This window comes from Oncorhynchus kisutch, linkage group LG27 (genome assembly GCF_002021735.2).
Source record: "Oncorhynchus kisutch isolate 150728-3 linkage group LG27, Okis_V2, whole genome shotgun sequence".
Classification (NCBI taxonomy): domain Eukaryota; kingdom Metazoa; phylum Chordata; class Actinopteri; order Salmoniformes; family Salmonidae; genus Oncorhynchus; species Oncorhynchus kisutch.
Genome location: NC_034200.2, coordinates 36,807,158 through 36,826,328, shown reverse-complemented (window position 1 = coordinate 36,826,328; position 19,171 = coordinate 36,807,158). Strand labels below are relative to the sequence as shown.

At 41.1% G+C, this 19,171-nt stretch overlaps 2 protein-coding genes across 4 annotated transcripts in view; both read left to right on the top strand.

The window, feature by feature from the left end:
- Positions 1–17,229, top strand: part of LOC109872237 (transferrin receptor protein 1) — a 30,460-nt gene extending 13,231 nt beyond the window's left edge. For all 3 annotated transcript variants that reach the window (XM_020463403.2, XM_020463402.2, XM_031807276.1), the window contains exons 9-18: positions 75–226; positions 546–665; positions 3,911–3,996; positions 6,290–6,353; positions 6,505–6,572; positions 6,674–6,741; positions 6,923–7,010; positions 7,725–7,952; positions 8,209–8,367; positions 11,574–17,229. In XM_020463403.2, the coding sequence (XP_020318992.1) occupies positions 75–226; positions 546–665; positions 3,911–3,996; positions 6,290–6,353; positions 6,505–6,572; positions 6,674–6,741; positions 6,923–7,010; positions 7,725–7,952; positions 8,209–8,367; positions 11,574–11,816 (1,276 nt within the window). In that variant the 3' untranslated portion in view covers positions 11,817–17,229. The remainder of the gene's footprint in view (positions 1–74; positions 227–545; positions 666–3,910; positions 3,997–6,289; positions 6,354–6,504; positions 6,573–6,673; positions 6,742–6,922; positions 7,011–7,724; positions 7,953–8,208; positions 8,368–11,573) is intronic.
- Positions 17,230–18,974: 1,745 nt separating this feature from the next.
- The window catches only part of LOC109871850 (activated CDC42 kinase 1), a 106,646-nt gene continuing 106,449 nt past the window's right edge, over positions 18,975–19,171 (top strand). Inside the window, exon 1 of the mRNA XM_031806797.1 lies at positions 18,975–19,153. The gene's annotated coding sequence lies outside the window, so the exon portion shown is untranslated. The remainder of the gene's footprint in view (positions 19,154–19,171) is intronic.

The window sequence follows — 19,171 nt, the reverse complement described above, 5'->3', positions numbered from 1 at the left end:
AGGGTTAAAACCGTGAAACTGACCTTAGATCAGTGCCTAACATTTTCCCACCAAATCTTTGTCTGGAAACTTAGGGAAATGGAAGGGAAAAGCGCCCCTACAGGTTGGGGAGGGGTAGGAAAACTGGGAGATAATGACGATATGGTCACGGTGGAGGTCAACAACGTCCTGGCTGAGAAGTTGATCGTCAACGTGTTTGGAGTCATCAAAGGCTTTGTGGACCCAGGTATGGTTGACCTAAGGCCCTGTGGAAAGAAACAGGAGTCCCTAGTATTGTGTAGTTCTTAGGTAATTTGACGGTAGCTTTGGGGTCAGTTACATTTCAACTGTAGGCAAGTCAGTAGATTTAATTGAAATTCAATGTGTGAATTGATGCATAGTCCAGATCTGAAAGAATGAACCATTTTCATTTCATGTACATTTCCATTAAGGGAAATTAAATGGGATTAGCCTCTCAAATTAGGGTCATCTGCTATCTAATAGATCAACTGTCTTAATCCTTTACACATTTTAAATATGCTATGTCTCTGCCTTCCTTGCTGTAGATCGTTTTGTGGTTATGGGTGCTCAGAGGGATGCCTGGGGTCCAGGCTTCGCCAGCTCCACAGTGGGCACCAGTGTGTTGGTGGAGTTGGCCCGCACCATCTCAGACATGGTGAAAAATGGTGGGTGATGATAGATGACAAGCCAGACCATAAATGCCATAGACAGAATGGATACAGGTCTCTATTCTACTGTACTGCTTTGGGTTTTCACTCGGCAGGTAGCCTAGCGCTTTAGAGCGTTGGACCAGTAACCAAAAGGTCACTGGTTTGAATCCCCACAGCGACGAGGTGAAATTGTTCCCTTGAGCCAAGAACTTAACCCGAATTGCTCCTTTTAAGTCGCTCTGGATAAAAGCGTCTGCTAAATGACTCAAATTTACATTTATAGGCCGAATGGATATGCATTGTAGGTCTCTACTGTAGTGCCTTTAGCTTTCAATCAATTCTCATGTGTTCATGTAGTGTCTGGGGTTAATTCTAATGTAATCCACAAATCTCAAGGAGCATTGTTGTCAATGAAGTCATATTTTAAGTGACCGTGGGTTTCTGTTCACATTACTGGAGAAGACTTATAGATTTAAAAAGGGTCATATAGATACATCCTAGTTAGAATCAGAATCACCATTTTTATTTACCAAGTACATTTACATGTACCAGGAATTTGACCTGGTGAAGTGGTCCTGACATCGTCTTACAATAAATACACAGACAGAAGAATGTGTACACACACACACACACACACACACACACACACAGTACCTTCAGAAAGCATTCAGACCCCTTGACTTTTCCCCCAGATTTTGTTACAACCTTATTCTAAAATGGATTAAATACAAATAAAAATCCTCAGCAAGTCGACATCGCAATGCCCCATAATGACATCACAATGCCCCATAATGACATCGCAATGCCCCATAATGACATCGCAGTGCCCCATAATGACATCGCAATGCCCCATAATGACATCGCAATGCCCCATAATGACATCGCAATGCCCCATAATGACATCGCAGTGCCCCATAATGACATCGCAATGCCCCATAATGACATCGCAATGCCCCATAATGACATCGCAATGCCCCATAATGACATCGCAGTGCCCCATAATGACATCGCAGTGCCCCATAATGACATCGCAGTGCCCCATAATGACATCGCAGTGCCCCATAATGACATCGCAGTGCCCCATAATGACATCGCAGTGCCCCATAATGACATCGCAGTGCCCCATAATGACATCGCAATGCCCCATAATGACATCGCAATGCCCCATAATGACATCGCAATGCCCCATAATGACATCGCAATGCCCCATAATGACATCGCAATGCCCCATAATGACATCGCAGTGCCCCATAATGACATCGCAGTGCCCCATAATGACATCGCAGTGCCCCATAATGACATCGCAGTGCCCCATAATGACATCGCAGTGCCCCATAATGACATCGCAGTGCCCCATAATGACATCGCAGTGCCCCATAATGACATCGCAGTGCCCCATAATGACATCGCAGTGCCCCATAATGACATCGCAGTGCCCCATAATGACATCGCAGTGCCCCATAATGACATCGCAGTGCCCCATAATGACATCGCAGTGCCCCATAATGACATCGCAGTGCCCCATAATGACATCGCAGTGCCCCATAATGACATCGCAGTGCCCCATAATGACATCGCAGTGCCCCATAATGACATCGCAGTGCCCCATAATGACATCGCAGTGCCCCATAATGACATCGCAGTGCCCCATAATGACATCGCAGTGCCCCATAATGACATCGCAGTGCCCCATAATGACATCGCAGTGCCCCATAATGACATCGCAGTGCCCCATAATGACATCGCAGTGCCCCATAATGACATCGCAGTGCCCCATAATGACATCGCAGTGCCCCATAATGACATCGCAGTGCCCCATAATGACATCGCAGTGCCCCATAATGACAAAGTGAAAACAGTTTGTTAAATGTTTGCTAATTTATAATAAATTAAAAACAAGTATTCAGACCCTTTGCTATGAGACTTGAAATTGAGCTCAGGTGCATCCTTTTTCCATTGACCATCCTTGAGATTTTTCTTCAACTTGATTGGAGTCCACCTGTGGTAAACTCAATTGATTGGACATGATTTGGAAAGGCACACACACCTGTCTATGTAAGTTCCCACAGTCGAAGGAATTGTCCGTAGAGCTCCAAGAAAGGATTGTGTCGAGGCACAGATATGGGGAATGGTACCAAATGTCTGCAGCATTTGAAGGTCCCCGAAGAACACAGTGGCCTCCATCATTCTTAAATGGAAGAAGTTTGGAAACCCTGAGACTCTTCCTAGAGCTGGCCGCCCGGCCAAACTGAGCAATCATGGGAGAGGGGCCTTGATCAGGGAGGTGACCAAGAATCCGAGGGTCACTCTGACAGAGCTCTAGAGTTGCTCGGTGGAAATGGGAGAACCTTCCAAAAGGACAACCATTTCTGTAGCACTCCACCAATCAGGCCTTTATGGTAGAGTGGCCATATTCAACTCTTTGTCATGAATGCCAAGCATCACGTCTGGCGGAAACCTGGCACCATCCCTACGGTGAAGCATGGTGGTGGCAGCAATATGCTGTGGGGGTGTTTTTCAGTGGGACTGGGAGACTAGTCAGGATCGAGGCAAAGATGAACGGAGCAAAGTACAGAGATCCTTGATAAACACCTGCTCAGGACCTCAGACTGGGGTGACGATTCACCTTCCAACAGGACAACGATCCCTAAGCATACAGCCAAGACAACACAGGAGTGGCTTCAGGACAAGTCTCTGAATGCCAATTAATGGCCCAGCCAGAACCCGGACTTGAACCTGATCGAACATCTCTGGAGAGACCGGAAAATGGCTGTGTAGCAACGCTCCCAATCCAACCTGACGGTGCTTGAGAGGATCTGCAGAGAAAAATGGGGAAACTCCCCAAACACAGGTGTGCCCAGCTTGTAGCATCATACCCAAGAAGACTCAAGGCTGTAATTTCTGCAAAAGGTGCTTCAACAAAGTACTGAGCAAAGGGTCTGAATACTTATGTAAATGTGATTATTATAATTGTGTTAAATAAGTAAGCAAAAAAAAATGTAGCATGTTTTAGAATTTTAGAATAAGGCTGTAATGTAAAAAAATGTGGGAAAAAGTTGAGGGATCTGAATACTTTCCGAATGCACTGTATTCTACATGCATGACTTACAGTACAGATATAGTGGGGGGAAAAATGGAACGATTACACAATACAAAAGAAAAATATCCCCATAGCCTCTAAGGAGGCAACCAACTGTGAATGATGGCGATAATGATGTTCGTCCTCATGATTCCTCTCTTTCCCCCCCCCCCTCTGACAGATGGCTTCAAGCCCAGGAGGAGCATCGTTTTTGCCAGCTGGAGTGCTGGAGAGTATGGGAGTGTTGGTGCCACCGAGTGGTTGGAGGTAAGAACGGCACTTGATACCAATTCAAACCTTAGAACAATTGTTTTTTACTCGTATGTGTCTCAACCAATGATTTATATACAGTGCCTTTAGATAGTATTTACTTTTTATTTAATTTACTTTTCCCACATCGTGTTGTGTTACAGCCTGAATTTAAAATGTATTAAATTGATATTTGTTGTCACACAATACTCCATAATGTCAAAGTGGAATTAGGTTTTTTTTTTTTACAAATGAATAAAAAGCTTAAATGTCTAGTATCCAATCCCTTTTTATGGCAAGCCTAAAGTTTAGGAGTAAACTTTTAAAAAATTATAATAATTACAAGGCACATAAGTTACAATAATAGAGTTTAACATTCTTTTTTTTAACGACTACCTCATCTCTGTAACCCACACATATGATCTGTAAGGTCCCTCAGTCTAGCAGTTAATTTCAAACACAGGAAAGGAAGCCTGTACATAATAAACATATTAATCCTTTTTGCAACAAGGCAGTAAAGTAATACTGCAAAATATTTTTGTCCTGAATACAAAGTGTTATGTTTGGGGCAAATACAACACATTACTGAGTACTGCTCTTCATATTTTCATGCATGGTGGTGGCTGCATCATGCTATGGTTATGCTTGTAATTGTTAAGGACTGGGGAGTTTTTCAGGATAATAAAGAAAAATGGAATGGCACTTAACACAGGCAAAATCCTAGAGGAAAATCTGGTTGTCTGCTTTCCACCTGACACTGAGAGATGAATTCACCTTTCAGCAGGACAATAGCCTAAAACACAAGGCCAAATCTACACTGGAGTTGCTTACCAAGAAGACAGTGAATGTTCCTGAGTGGCCTAGTTACAGTTTTGACTTAAATCAACATGAAAATCTATGGCAAGACCTGAAAATGGTTGTCTAGCAACGATCAACTCATTTGACAGAGCTTGAAGAAATTTGAAAAGAATAGTGGGCAAATATTGTACAATCCAGGTGTACAAAGCTCTTAGACTTATCCAGAATGACTCAGAGCTGTAATCACTGCCAAAGGGGATTATAACATGTATTGCCTCGGGTGCGTCTACTTATGTAAATAAGAGATATATATATATATATATATATATACAGTGCCTTGCGAAAGTATTCGGCCCCCTTGAACTTTGCGACGTTTTGCCACATTTCAGGCTTCAAACATAAAGATATAAAACTGTGTTTTTTTGTGAAGAATCAACAACAAGTGGGACACAATCATGAAGTGGAATGACATTTATTGGATATTTCAAACTTTTTTAACAAATCAAAAACTGAAAAATCTGGTGCGGTCCATTATAAGGAGGTGCACTGCAGTACTTAATGCAGTTGGTGGCAACACCAGATACTGACTGCTACTTTTGATTTTGTTCAGGGACACATTCCATTTCTGTGGAACTTGTTCAGCTTATGTCTCAGTTGTTGAATCTTGTGTTCATACAGATATCGAAAAAGGTATTAAATATTCATAAGGTATTAAATATTTTAAGCAGTCTATAACACCTGCTTATTGATAACGTGCCTCACACCTACAATACAATTTACAGAAGCCTAGTATTTAAAAAAATATATGTATCTGAGGAGAAGTGGTTAAAGGCATATACTCTTTGACGCCAAATACAACAATGTTGACTACACAACTTAAAAACATTTTTTTTACTGTTGCTATCACTCATTACTGTAGCCTATGCTATTTAAACTGTAGTATCAATCCACAATGGACTAGGACAAGAATATTCTGTGCCCCCAGCTGAATTGCACTTGATAATGCAGACTGACAATAACCTACTGAACTGAAGACCAACAAATTGTAGTATTAAGCCATGGAACGCCTTGATTGGTCGGGTAGTGACCAGACACTCGTCGCACCGACGACTTATTTATTCATCAAAACCCAGCCCTTTCGCGCCACCGCTAGCTATTTGCGCTCATAATAACGGCTGTGAAAATAATAACAAAAATATTTTGGATTGACTTAATAGCGCTACCGTCAGCGCTTAGATTGACCATTTTTGTTAGTTAAAATAGAGCCCGTAATGTTAATGTCCCTCCTACAACAACAAAAATACTTTAAATTAATGCAATGTTTTTTTTCTTTTTCTAAGAAACATTTTAATTGAAATGCTGTAGAATTCCATTTATTCCCATGGAAACCGGTCTTTCTAGGAAATGCCAATATGGCCGACCGGTGGTTTCAAAGCCTCTCATTGGCCAATACATGGCATCAGTAATCCAGGGTTTATATACCTAATTGGTCTCAACTCGTTTCTGTTTTCAGGGTTATTTGTCTTCTCTGAACATGAAAGCCTTCTCTTACATCAACCTGGATGGAGTTGTAACAGGCATGTATAGTGTATTTGATTTCTGTACACAGAATGCGTTGTTTGGGTTCGTGCCAATGACAGTTTACAGTTGCAAAGGTTATACATTGAAAACCTAAAGTAATAAGGTGAAATGGTTTCCTCTTGAATTGTACAATGTCTCTCTCCCCAGGTTTCCCAACATTCAAAGCCTCGGCCAGCCCTTTAATGAACACACTCATCCAGAGAACGCTACGGGAGGTTAGTTTCGCGTAGCAGCAGATCATCTGACAGGATTTCTCGTTTCATTATGAAGCCGTGTCCTTGAGATGTTTTGAAACCTGTGCTGCTCTTGTCTACAGGTGAACACTCTCAGTGACTCCAGTACACTCTACTCTGCAGTCCCCGGGCTCAACTGGGAGGCAGCAGTGTAAGTGGGACTTTGGGAAGATCATAACAGTGTGTGGCTCAACGTGTCAAGTGTTTTATTCTAAAGCAGATCCCACATTGAAGTTAATTGAATCGCTTATAGAATTGGGGAACATTTTTTTCACCACCATATTTGTATGATTGTCTAGTCATGTTTTTTTGTGTTATTTATGTTTTAACAGCATGGAGCCTCTGAGGCTGAATGATCCCGCTTATCCCTTCATCACCTTCTCCGGCATCCCATCCGTCTCATTCCGTTTCACCACAGAGGTCAGTTTGTGAAAAGTGCCTTTACAAGGCCTACATAATGGTATCCGCAGTACACCATGATACACATAGAAATAGTCATTTTAGAACCCTTATACTCAACTGTCAGACCGCGGTACGGAACCGGACCCACAACAGGGTCAATATGGGCCGGGACCCTGGTATCATAAACGGACAAATGTGTTGAATTGCAGGTCATTTAACTTTAAAACTCCAACATTTTCAGTCTGTCAGCAACAGGGGTGTGAACAGTTTACATGGGTTGCAAGGTGGGTGGGTGGGGTTTGTTACTACTCTGATGAATGACAATATCCAGCCGGACCTTTCGCCATCTAGGAAATTTGTGTAACCAGACCTTCTCAAATAGTACTTGAGTACCCCTGTTATAGAAGGTCCTCCTCAGACCTGGAGAATCAGGTCCTGTCAGGGAAGCGTTCCAAATCCTCTGATCCAAGATGGCCCCTGGGAACCACAAATATTAGGTCCTTGATCCCATTCCTGTCAGATTCCACTGTTCGTTCCATCAGGCTTTGCATTTAAAAAATATCTGTAATATGACCGATAACTCTCTCTTTCTATGACAATATAACAAATGTTTTTGCTACTACCTCTCGTTATTTTATGAACACATTTTGAGTAATACCAGTCATTGTTTAGCATTCGGTTTCTACCTGTAATTGTTGACATTCTTTACCCTTTAACCACCATGTGTCTCAGGGTGAGGAATACCCATTCCTCGGGACACTGGATGATACACGCGACAAGCTGTATGGTGCCACGTCCAACCAGGTAGCCAAGCTGGCGGTGTCCGCAGGGCAGTTTGCCGGGAGAATAGCCCTGCGGCTGGTCCACGACCACCTGCTGCGCCTGGATGTGGAGAAATACACCCGCCAGATCCGCACCCACGTGTTCGCCATTAACTCCAAGATCAAAACAGTGCAGAGTGTAAGTAGAGTCCGATCTGCTTAATTTCATCGCAGTGCAGAGTTGCTCAGCAAGTGGGGAAAAGGACATGTCTGGTAATGTGAACTTGATGGCAGAATTATAATTTTAAGTTTAGTTTTCCTTTCGCCATGTCTACCCGTCTAGGATTTGTTTTGTGCATTGTTTAATCTGTCTCAAATTGACCTCTATTTGATCCCGGTGCTTGTTTTGTCTATGTTCTCATTTCTCCTTTTGATCTTAATTTTGTTATCTCCAGATGCAGCCCCAGCTGTTGCCTAAGTCGCTGTCTGTCCAGTGGCTGATATCTGCGACGGGCTCCTACAGCCGAGCCGCCAGTAGCCTGGCCACTGAAATCGATAATAGTAACCTGGAGGACGCAGAGCTGTGCCGGAACATCAACGACCGCATCATGAGTGTGCGTGCTTTTAAGTGTTGAGATTATTTTGTTGTTGGAATTGGACTGCTTACGGCAGGGTTACGGTGCCTTCATGGGGTGTGAACACTTTCTGACTTTTTTTCCCCCACATCTTGTTACAAAGTGGGATTAAAATGGATTTGGTCTTTGTTTTGACAACAACCTACACAAAAAATACTCTGTCAACGTGGACAAAAAAATCTAAAATTTGTCAAATATTAATGAAAAATAAAACACTTTTTAAAATATATATATGTATATGTGCATATATATATATATATATATACATATATGTGTGTGTGTGTGTATATGTATATATATATATATATATATATATATATATATATATATATATATATATATATATATATATATATATATATATATATATATATATATATATATATATATATATATATATATATATATATATATATATATATATATATGTGTATGTGTATATATATAAATATATATATATGTATGTGTGTGTGTATATGTATATATATAAATGTACCTAATTAGTTATTTTCAAACTTTGCCATAGAATGAGCAGCAGTACAGAAGCATCGCTAGCCCGGCACATTAGACTGCACATTCCTCACTCTCCAGATGCGCAACTAAATTAGTTTGTTTTTTTCTACTTAAAAATATAAAAAATATGATGTGATTTAAGCATTGAAATGGACTCGGAACATCAAATTTTAGTTATTTCTCTTTTGAACAATTTGACATTTTAAGTGTGAAAAAAAGAAACATAATTTGGGAAAATATAAAATTAAATTTTGGGAGGGCCCACCTTAGTTCTTTATTAACAATTATTTCACCAGGTTTACTGAAAGAAACCAGTGCACTACTGTATCGTGTAACTGGGGAAGAATTTCAGAGGAGAAAAGCTAAAAGAAAAGTGTTTCAATTTTATTTTAAAGTCGCTCTCTAGAAAAGGTTTAGACCCCTGCTGTAACACAACAAATGTGGGGGGGGGCGGAATCAAGGGGTGTGAATGCTTTCTGAAGGCACGGTGGATGTCATGTACATCGGGATTGGGGTCCATTTTAAATTCCAGTCAATTCAGAAGGTAAACCTGATTCCACTGAAGAATATGTCAATTGAAATGTGTGTACTTCCTGAATTGCCTGGAACTGAAATGGAATTGACCAATCCTGATGTACACATGTTCCTTTTGAAAGTATTTTGAATAATGATGACACCAATAGGGAGACTGGATTACAGCCTAATTTAAAAATAAATTACATTTAATAGCCTCCACATGGTTCATCCAAAAAGTTTTGGGACACTAAAGTCCCAGATGCCCACTGCACTGAGACTAGGAAACATTGAGAAATCCACAATAATCGAATTTCAATAAGATTTTCTCTACGGCTGCCCATGTTTTCCACCTGGCTTCCAGCTCTGCAGCAACTGGCCCAAGCCCCCCCTCGCTTCTCCTTCACCCAAATCCAGACAGCTGATGTTCTGAAAGAGATGCAAGATCTGGATTTCCTACAAATCAGCTGGGCTAGACAATCTGGACCCTCTCTTCCTAAAATGATCCGCCGCCATTGTTGCAACTCCTATTACTAGCCTGTTCAACCTCTTTCGTATAGTCTAAGATTCCTAAAGATTGGAAAGCTGCTGCGGTCACCCCCCTCTCCAAAAGGGGAGACACTCTAGACCCAAACTGTTATAGACCTATATCCATCCTGCCCTGCCTTTCTATAGTCTTTGAAAGCCAAGTGAACAAACAGATCACCGACCATTTCGAATCCCACCGTACCTTCTCAGTGTGTCAAATCGGAGGGCCTGTTGTCCGGACCTCTGGCAGTCTCTAATGGGGGTGCTAGAGGGTTCAATTCTCGGGCCAACTCTCTTCTCAATGATGTCGCTCTTTCTGCGGGTGATTCTTTGATCCACCTCTATGCAGACGACACCATTCTGTATACATCTGGCCCGTGGACACTGTGTTAACAAACCTCCAAAAGAGCGTCAACTCCATACAACACTCCTTCCGTGGCCTCCAACTGATCTTAAATGCATGCTCTTCAACCGATCGCTGCCCGCCCGACTGGCATCACTGCTCTGGACGGTTCTGATTTAGAATATTCTGACAACTCTAAATACCTAGGTGTCTGGTTAGACTGTAAACTCTCCTTCCAGACTCACATTAAGCATCTCCAATCCAAGTTAAACCTAGAATCGAGCTTCCTATTTCGCAACAGTCTCCTTCACTCATGCTGCCAAACATACCCTCGTAAAACTGACTATCCTACCGATCCTTGACTTCGGCAATGTAATTTACAAAATACCATCCAACACTCTACTCAGCAAACTTAATGTAGTCAATCACAGTGCCATATGTTTTGTTACCAAAGCCCCATGTACTACCTTCCACTGCGACCTCTATGCTCTCGTTGGCTGGTCCTCACTACATTTTCGTTGCCAAACCCACTGGCGCCAGGTCATCTATAAGTCTTTGCTAGCTAAAGCTCCACCTTATCTCAGCTCACTGGTCTCTATAGCAACACCCACCCGTAGCACGCACTCCAGCAGGTATATTTCACTGGTCATCCCTAAAGCCAACACCTACTTTGGCTGCCTTTCCTTCCAGTTCTCTGCTGCCAATGACTGGAACGAATTGCAAAAACCGCTGAAGTTGGAGACTTAACTCTCTCACTAACTTGAAGCGTCAGCTGTCAGAGCAGCTTACCGATCGCTGCAGCTGTACTCAGCCCATCTGTAAATAGCCCATCCAACTACCTACCTCATCCCCATATTTGTTTTAGTTTTTCTGCTCTTGTGCACACCAGTATTTCTACTTGTACATCCTCATCTGTACATATATCACTCGTGTAAATTGTAGTTACTTCGCCTATTTATTGCATTACCTCCTTACTTCATTTGCACACGCTGTATACAGATTTTATTTTTGTGTTACTGACAGTACGTTTGTTTATCCCATGTGTAACTCTTGTATAACTGTTTTGTCGCACTGCTTTGCTTTATCTTGACCAGGTCGCAGTTGTAAATGAGAACTTATTCTCAACTGGCCTACCTGGTTAAATAAAGTTGAAATAATACATTTAATTTAAAAAAATTGTGTAACCTTGGGTACACACGGCTCATCGTGTAACCTTGGGTGTAGGACGATACTGACACATTTGAAACACTTCTGTTTTATTTACCTTACTTTCCTCTTCCTCCTGTAGGTGGAGAGGGACTTCCTGTCCCCATACGTGTCTCCCAGAGAGGCCCCGTTCCGCCACATCCTGGTGGGCTCCGGCTCCCACACCCTGAAGGCTCTGTCAGACCACCTGGACGCCCTGCAGATTGACCACTCAGACGCCAACGCTGATCTGTTCCGGATTCAGTTTGCTTTGGCAACCTGGACCATCCAGGGCTGCGCCAACTCACTGGCGGGGGAAGTCTGGTCCACAGATAACATGATCTAAGCCGGTCTCGACATGTCCTATTAAACAAAACACCCAATATAGCCATCGCTCAAGGCACCCTCAGTTAGGTTCAACCATTCAGGAAAATTAAATGGAAGTGTTCTGTATCGATATCAATAAATCAACCTTTTTTTTTTTCATATGCATTGCAACTCATCAGTACGATATGCTGTACTTTACCTTCCGCACAAGGCCCCAAAAAATGACACTTAAATTCAACTGCCTTAAATTTCACTTGTTTGTGAAATTAGTGAAAAGCCATTTATCACTCTTGCGAGGGGAAAAAAAACTGAAATGCATTTCTTAACGCCGTATTTGAATTTATATTGGTGCTAAATACGAATGACTAATGGCCTATGTCACAGTACTTACTAGTATGGCAATAACACAGTTTTGGCCCAATATCCAAGGTCACAAACACCTAAATTGTGTGTGTAAACTCAAGAGGTACTTTGCGATTACAACAGAAAGGTTATTATGGTACTATTACCACCCATGAACAAAATTACAAAAAAATAATTTACAATCGGAGACCGCTGTTATTTCTACACTGTTACTTTACATTGGATTCAAACCTGGGCTGTTTTTTATAGAGATTAAGGTGCTGAAAACTTTAGAACAAAGACCTGGTCTGAGAGCTGTTGCCAAATGGGTCTAAATTTACATTCAGTTCAGAAAGTAACACAGAATAGATCGTTATCAATAAAAGGTCACTATTGGATTTGCTTGCTTGGCGGCGAGGAGACCACCGCTCTGCTAAAACCATGGGCAACTGCGTGCCCTTTTTTCAAGGGATTGTTGAATCAATTTTTAACTATTTGGTTGTAATATAATCCCCCTCCTTGAAGAGCATAGTCAGAACTTACAAAAGTACATTTTTATTTTATTTCTCCCTTGCAACCAATTGAGCACATTTGAACTCTGTTTGCATACAGCATGTAACTGCATGCTTTTCATGACCAGTAAACGTAATTTCAGATACATGAGGGCAAGCCTCTCAACATCCCTCAATATTGGCCACCATTAATTCGATATTTTAAGTGCAAAAAAAAAAGTTAGCCACTCATTCTTGTCATGTTGTTAAGGTTAATTTCCCCATCTTTTGTGGCCTCTGCTTGTCAAGCAGCAGAAGGGTACATTTGCAGGTGTAATGTGTACGTTGCAAGCTACCGGTCGGAGGTTTGTACAGTTGGCTAAACGTGTGTGTGTGTGTGTGTGTGTGTGTGTGTGTGTGTATGTATATACACGCGCACACACACACACACACACGTTTAGCCAACTGTACAAACCTCCGACCGGTAGCTTGCAACGTACACATACATATATATACACATATATATGTGTGTGTATATGTGTATATATATATACACACACACATATGTAATGTGTACGTTGCAAGCTACCGGTCGGAGGTTTGTACAGTTGGCTAAACGTGTGCGTATGGATGTGTGTTTAGCTCTTTCCTAAAGCCTAATCTCTGATGAAGCAAGCTAAATGAGTTTTAGCTAGCTACATGCCAAATGGCTAGGCTACCTTCCCTCACGTATCTTAAACGACATGATACATGGATGTTTACTTGCAATGAGAAAGCATGCAGTGACTGCTAAATGTGAAATAATCATGAATGTGGTATTCTGACTATGCTCTTCAAGAAGTGGTGATATTATTAACCTAAATAGTTATAATATTGATTTAACAATTCCCTTAAACGGCACATATAGTTGTCAATGGTTTTAGCGACGCTGCACTCAAATCGAATGCTTCGCCACATTTGACACACTATTGATAACGACCTGTTGACCTGACCCTTCACTGAGCCCTGCCTGCCTTGGTTACTGTTGCCACCGGGAAGCCCAATTCTCCATTCAACCACTGTTGAAATCCCCTCACAATGATCTCAAACTGTGTTTTCGAATACACAATGAAATTAGACTGACTGTGACTACCCCTGTTGTGGTTGCCTGCCATTACAATTGCTTCAGGGGAACCTGGTAAAAAAAAATTGTACTTTAGCTAGCCACTGAATGGCTCTGAAATCATTGTCGGCATGCAGTTAAAGCTATAATCACTTTTGGTGCCCTCAAACCATATCCTGATGTCGACAGCAGTATAAGCTAAAAACCAAGCTAGCTAGCTAAAACAATTTAGCTAGCATTAGCAAGGTTGGTGGTCAGCGACAGAGCTAGCTAAACTAGCAAACAAAATTTATATAATTTTGGATTTAAAAAAAATACTCCAACAGGGTCTATATTTCAGGAATCACAGTAGCAAGTATTCCTGGTGCATATTTCAAATATTTATACATTTGAATAAAGTTTGAAAAACTATTTTTTTGCCATAGATGGGTTGGCGTGGCTTAGCGAAGGGTCATTTGAACCATGTAAAGTGAGACCATCTAACCTAGTTACTGATGTTCAGTTGTCCTGAGACCTAAAGGCTCAAGCCCTTTGTTTTTTACGCCTCAAGCAACATGTACCTTACACCACGCTTATGAGCTCTTTCAAAATGGCCTCCTGCTGACATGAATACAATAGCGAGGACTTTTAAACCTGGGGCGAAAGGGTCTTCACCACATGGCACTGAAAAGGTCTATTTATTTCCTTTGTTTATTTATCAGTGACAGGGTTCACTATAAATGGTGTGTTTTTTTTAATAACTACTTTTTAAACATGTATAATTATCGGGAGCAGTGTCTTCCATAATTATGACAGTAATACTGTCGAAATGACAAAGCAGCATCTGCTATGGAAGTGTACCTGTCAGACCGACTAACCCATACTAGAGACCAGCCCATACTTCAGTCCATTCAGTCACCTACTTCACAACCGACTGCGAGTTAGCCGTTAATATATTCCCGAATTACATCTCAAACAGATGTTCAAAATACATTGAAAACAGCACAACCAAAGTTTGTTTCCTAAAAAAATTAATAAATAATTGAACCGTTATTTCACTCGGCAATCAGTTAAGAAGAAAGTATTATTCATAATGACGGCCTACCCCGGCCAAACACTAATGACGCTGGGCCAATTGTGCGCCACCCTATGGGACTCCCAATCACGGCCTGTTGTGATACAGCCTGGAATCGAACCAGGGTCTGTAGTGACACCTCTAGCACTGAGAAGTAATACCTTAGGCCGCTGCGCCACTCAGGAGCCCAAATTGCCTTTTTAGATTAACACAAAACTCAAGGCGGTTTCTAGTACAGGTCTCTTGGTGAATGTACACTTTCTCATCCTGAAACATTATCGGGAGCAGTGTCTTCCATAATGTGAAGAAGAAGGTAGTTTTTGTCTACCAGCGTGTCCGTATCGGAGGCAGTGACCTCCATATTTCACTGTAGGGTGGATGTGATTTATTATCGGGAACAGTGTTTCCCATAATGTTGTGTATATAATGTCTGCGTCCGCATCTTTTGCGGTGCTTGCCGTTCCCTGTCATGTTGTCGCAACCCCCTATAACCGTGTCACTCTAGTCGGCTAGTATTTGATTTCTACCAGGTGCTGTTCTTCCTCTTGACTATCCATAAGGAATGGATAGTGTGAACCTGAAACATCCATTGATTGGGTAAATGTTAAATCTGAGACTGACCGATTGTCGTCAAAAGGGTTTAATGTTTTCACAAAAGATTGAGACCTGGATCTTATTTCCTGTATGATTCTGTTCGTATGACAGTATCGGTTACACTTAACATAAAGCCTGCATTGAAGTATAATGCTTTATTACTTATAAGCATGTATGAGCCATTTTATAATGTCTTATTCTAAGACTTATAGTATGCTTTCTGTTTATGTAGGACTTTTTTTTTGTTGTCCGGATCATTTATGAAACCAATCAGAAAACATTCTTATGACAAGTCTACAATGCATTATAACCACTGCAGGCTTTTAATAAAGTGTTACCAAGTTACATGTTTTTTTTCTTATTCTCCCTTTTTTGGGGTTGCTGTACATTCTGTTCTCATTAGGGGCTTAGGCTATCTGTGCCTTGTTATGTTGTGAATGGTAATTAATGTAGAGAAATCCTGGCGTAATGAAGTCTTCTCTGTGGTGTATATTGTTTTTGCTTTATCAATACTTTGCAGACATCGTAGTTCTTGATTTAAGATGTGTGAGTATAATTTGGATGCGTTTTGAAAGTCTCATTTTGTTAGCTTAAAGCTAGAATCCGCTGTTGAAACGACAACAAAGGGTGACTTTGTTGTCCTTAAGCCAACTCTTATTTTCCTTTTACTCTGTGTTAGTAGAAATGCTGGGGGATGGGCCTGGAGAAATGCAACCACTCTTAAATTCAGATAGAGCTATGGATCCAAGGGCTGACTCCAGGACATCTATCAAACTCATTCCGTGGAGGCCCGCGTGTCTGCAGGTTTCCCGCTCCACACTTGTACTTGATTGATTGAATCAAGGTCGCTAATTAGTAAAACTCACATCACCTGGTTATCTTTGAACTAAATTGAAACGACAAACCCGCAGACACTGCCCTCTGTGGAATGAGTTTGACACCCCTGATTCATGATATCAAAATGAGAGTTTTAACCATGTTTTGAGGCTATACAGTATTTTCAATTTTTCTTTGTTTTACATTGGAGTAAAACAAGCTTATATATTGGGTTCAGATGGGGTATGCCAGTTGAACTAAGCTCATTTAATAAGGCATTCAAAATTGATATTCTTGAATATTCAATTGGTGTATATACAATTTTTGTTTAAATTTAAGTCCAAAATGGATGTAGCAACTGCGGATTCCAGCGTTAAGCCCAAAGTCATTGTTTTTGAGAGAAGTCTACCCTATACTATTACACTCATAGGTTATAAACAGGCTTGATTATGACTGTTGGAAAATAACAAAAAAATGTCTAGAACAACTTCCTAACTTACACAGCAGACAAAGAATTTCTTAAACTTTTTATTTATTTGTTTACGGGACACAATTTACTGATCATATAAATATTTGACCATCATACACGTCTGCTCGACAGGTAGACCTGAGTTGTCATGTCACATTGGCAGAGTCAAAATTCCATGAACCAAATTGTCAGGGATTACCACACTGAAATGGCTATTTGGCAGTTTACGTTTAACCACTCTAAACTGGAAAGTATGCTACAATCAGATTAACTTTAAATTAACATACTGAATAAAGTGTTGGCCAAACTGTGATGCCCCACAAAGGTGTAATTGGTGTATTGATTGTTGAATTATGATAGAAAATGTCCTACAATGTATGTTTTTGAGGATTGGATTAAATCGCTTCCCTTTGGTGGGTACTTAAATAAATTTTTAAAGCCTGGAAAAACGATATGTAGCATATTTTGGAAAGACGACTTATTGGATGTTGGAGTTTCTTTAGTTTAGGACTACGCGAAATTGCTTGTCTCCTGTGTTTGCTGCAATAAATCATTACACAGGTGTTTTGTCGTTTTTTTTTTTGTGTGTAAAATTTCAAGAATGTACCGGTAACTCATTACTGTCTGAAAGGGAATTGGTAAAATATAGTTGACGACAGGACAAGGAGACTAATGTCAGTGTAGTAAAAAAAGAATTGGAAGAGGGGTTTGATTTTTAAGAAACAAAAAAAGTTGTAGTGTTGGAAGATGTTTGACCAAATATATAATGGCAACTACACTGAACAGAAGTATAAACGCAACATGTAAAGTGTTGGTCCCATGTTTCATGAGCTGAAATAAAATATCCTAGAAATGTTCCATAGGCACAAAAAGCTTACTTCTCTCAAATCTTGTGCAGAAATTTGTTTACAGCCCTGTTAGTGAGCATTTCACCTTTGTCAAGATGATCCATCTGCCTGACAGGTGTGGCATATCAAGGGTACACAGGTGCCCCATGTGCTGGGGGCAATAAAAGGCCATTAAAATGTGCAGTTTTGTCACACGATACAATTCTACAGGTGTCTCAAGTTTTGAGGAAGCGTGCAATGGGCATGCTGACTGCAGGAATGTCCACCAGAGCTTTGGCCAGAGAATTCTACCATAAGCCACCTCAATTGTTTTTGAGAATTTGGCAGTACGTCGAACCGGCTTCACAACTGCAGATGGTGTCGTGTGGGCGAGCGGTTTGCTGATGTCAAGGCTGTGAAGCCTGTGGTATAGGCAGGCATAATCCACGGACAAAGAACACAATTGCATTTTTTATTGATGGCACCAAAATACTGTGACGAGATCCTGAGGCCCATTTTTTTTTCAAGGTATCTGTGACCAACAGATGCATATCTGTATTCCCAGTTATGTGAAATCCATAGATTAGGGCTTAATGCATTTATTTCAATTGACTGATTTCCTTATATGAACTGTAACTCAGTGTAGGGCGGAAGTAGTGCAATGGGGGGCCTCTACAGCAGAGGCTGCTGGGAAGAGCTATATGAGGACGGGCTCATTGTAATGGTTGGAATGGAGTCATTGGAATGGTATCAAATATATGGAAACCACATGTTTGGATCCGTTCCATGAATTCCAGTCCAGTCATTACAATGAACCCGTCACTAATCCAGCCCTGCTAGCCCATGTGGGACACAAACACAGACCACTCTAACATGAACTGACACACAGAGACAGAGGTGTTAACTGGGCAGGAGCAGCCTGTGCACGCTATGGTCCTCCAAAACTGGAGATGCCCACTTCAGTCCTTTAGAATTTTCATCTTCATATTGCCTGGCCCTGCAGTTTAATATACTGTCATTATAGCACCACTTGATGGCGACAGAGAGCAATACAACATACAAGAGAAACTACATGCAGCAAAGCAGTGACAGCCATCTCTTCAAAATACGGGAGCCGCAGTACAACCAACACATGCTCTTTCTACACGTTTTATTTACAGTATTACACATCTGTGAAACCCCTATTACAGCTTGCGATGAAGTCGATACTGTCTTTCATATATATATATATATTTTTAAACACTGGCTGTGCATGACAGCAAAGTCAGACACCAAATAAATTTTTTTTAATTTGCATTCAGCATTGTTTTGTATTTGGAAGTGCAGTCGCAGTCAAATGTATTTTCAGTGGTGCAAGTGTACGTTTAGCTCGGTACTTTACCAAGTTCAGGTTCAAAACGTGAGTTAGGGACATGTGCCTTTAAGAGTGGGTTGACCGCATAAACGCGTAGAAAAAAAGCAGGGTTGAGTGGATGACGTCTGCTCGAGCCGACGCAAGCAACGCTAGAATATGGTCAATTGAGAATAGAAGAATAAAAACAAAATTAGCGACCCATGTTAAGTTTTCATAAGGAACTGGAGAGTTTCAAAGAAAGAGGCAGCCAAACACGACTCGCCAGGGAGCAATGCCGTGAGAGAGAGAGAGGAACAGAGATCTACAGGTAGTTTAAAGTTGTATT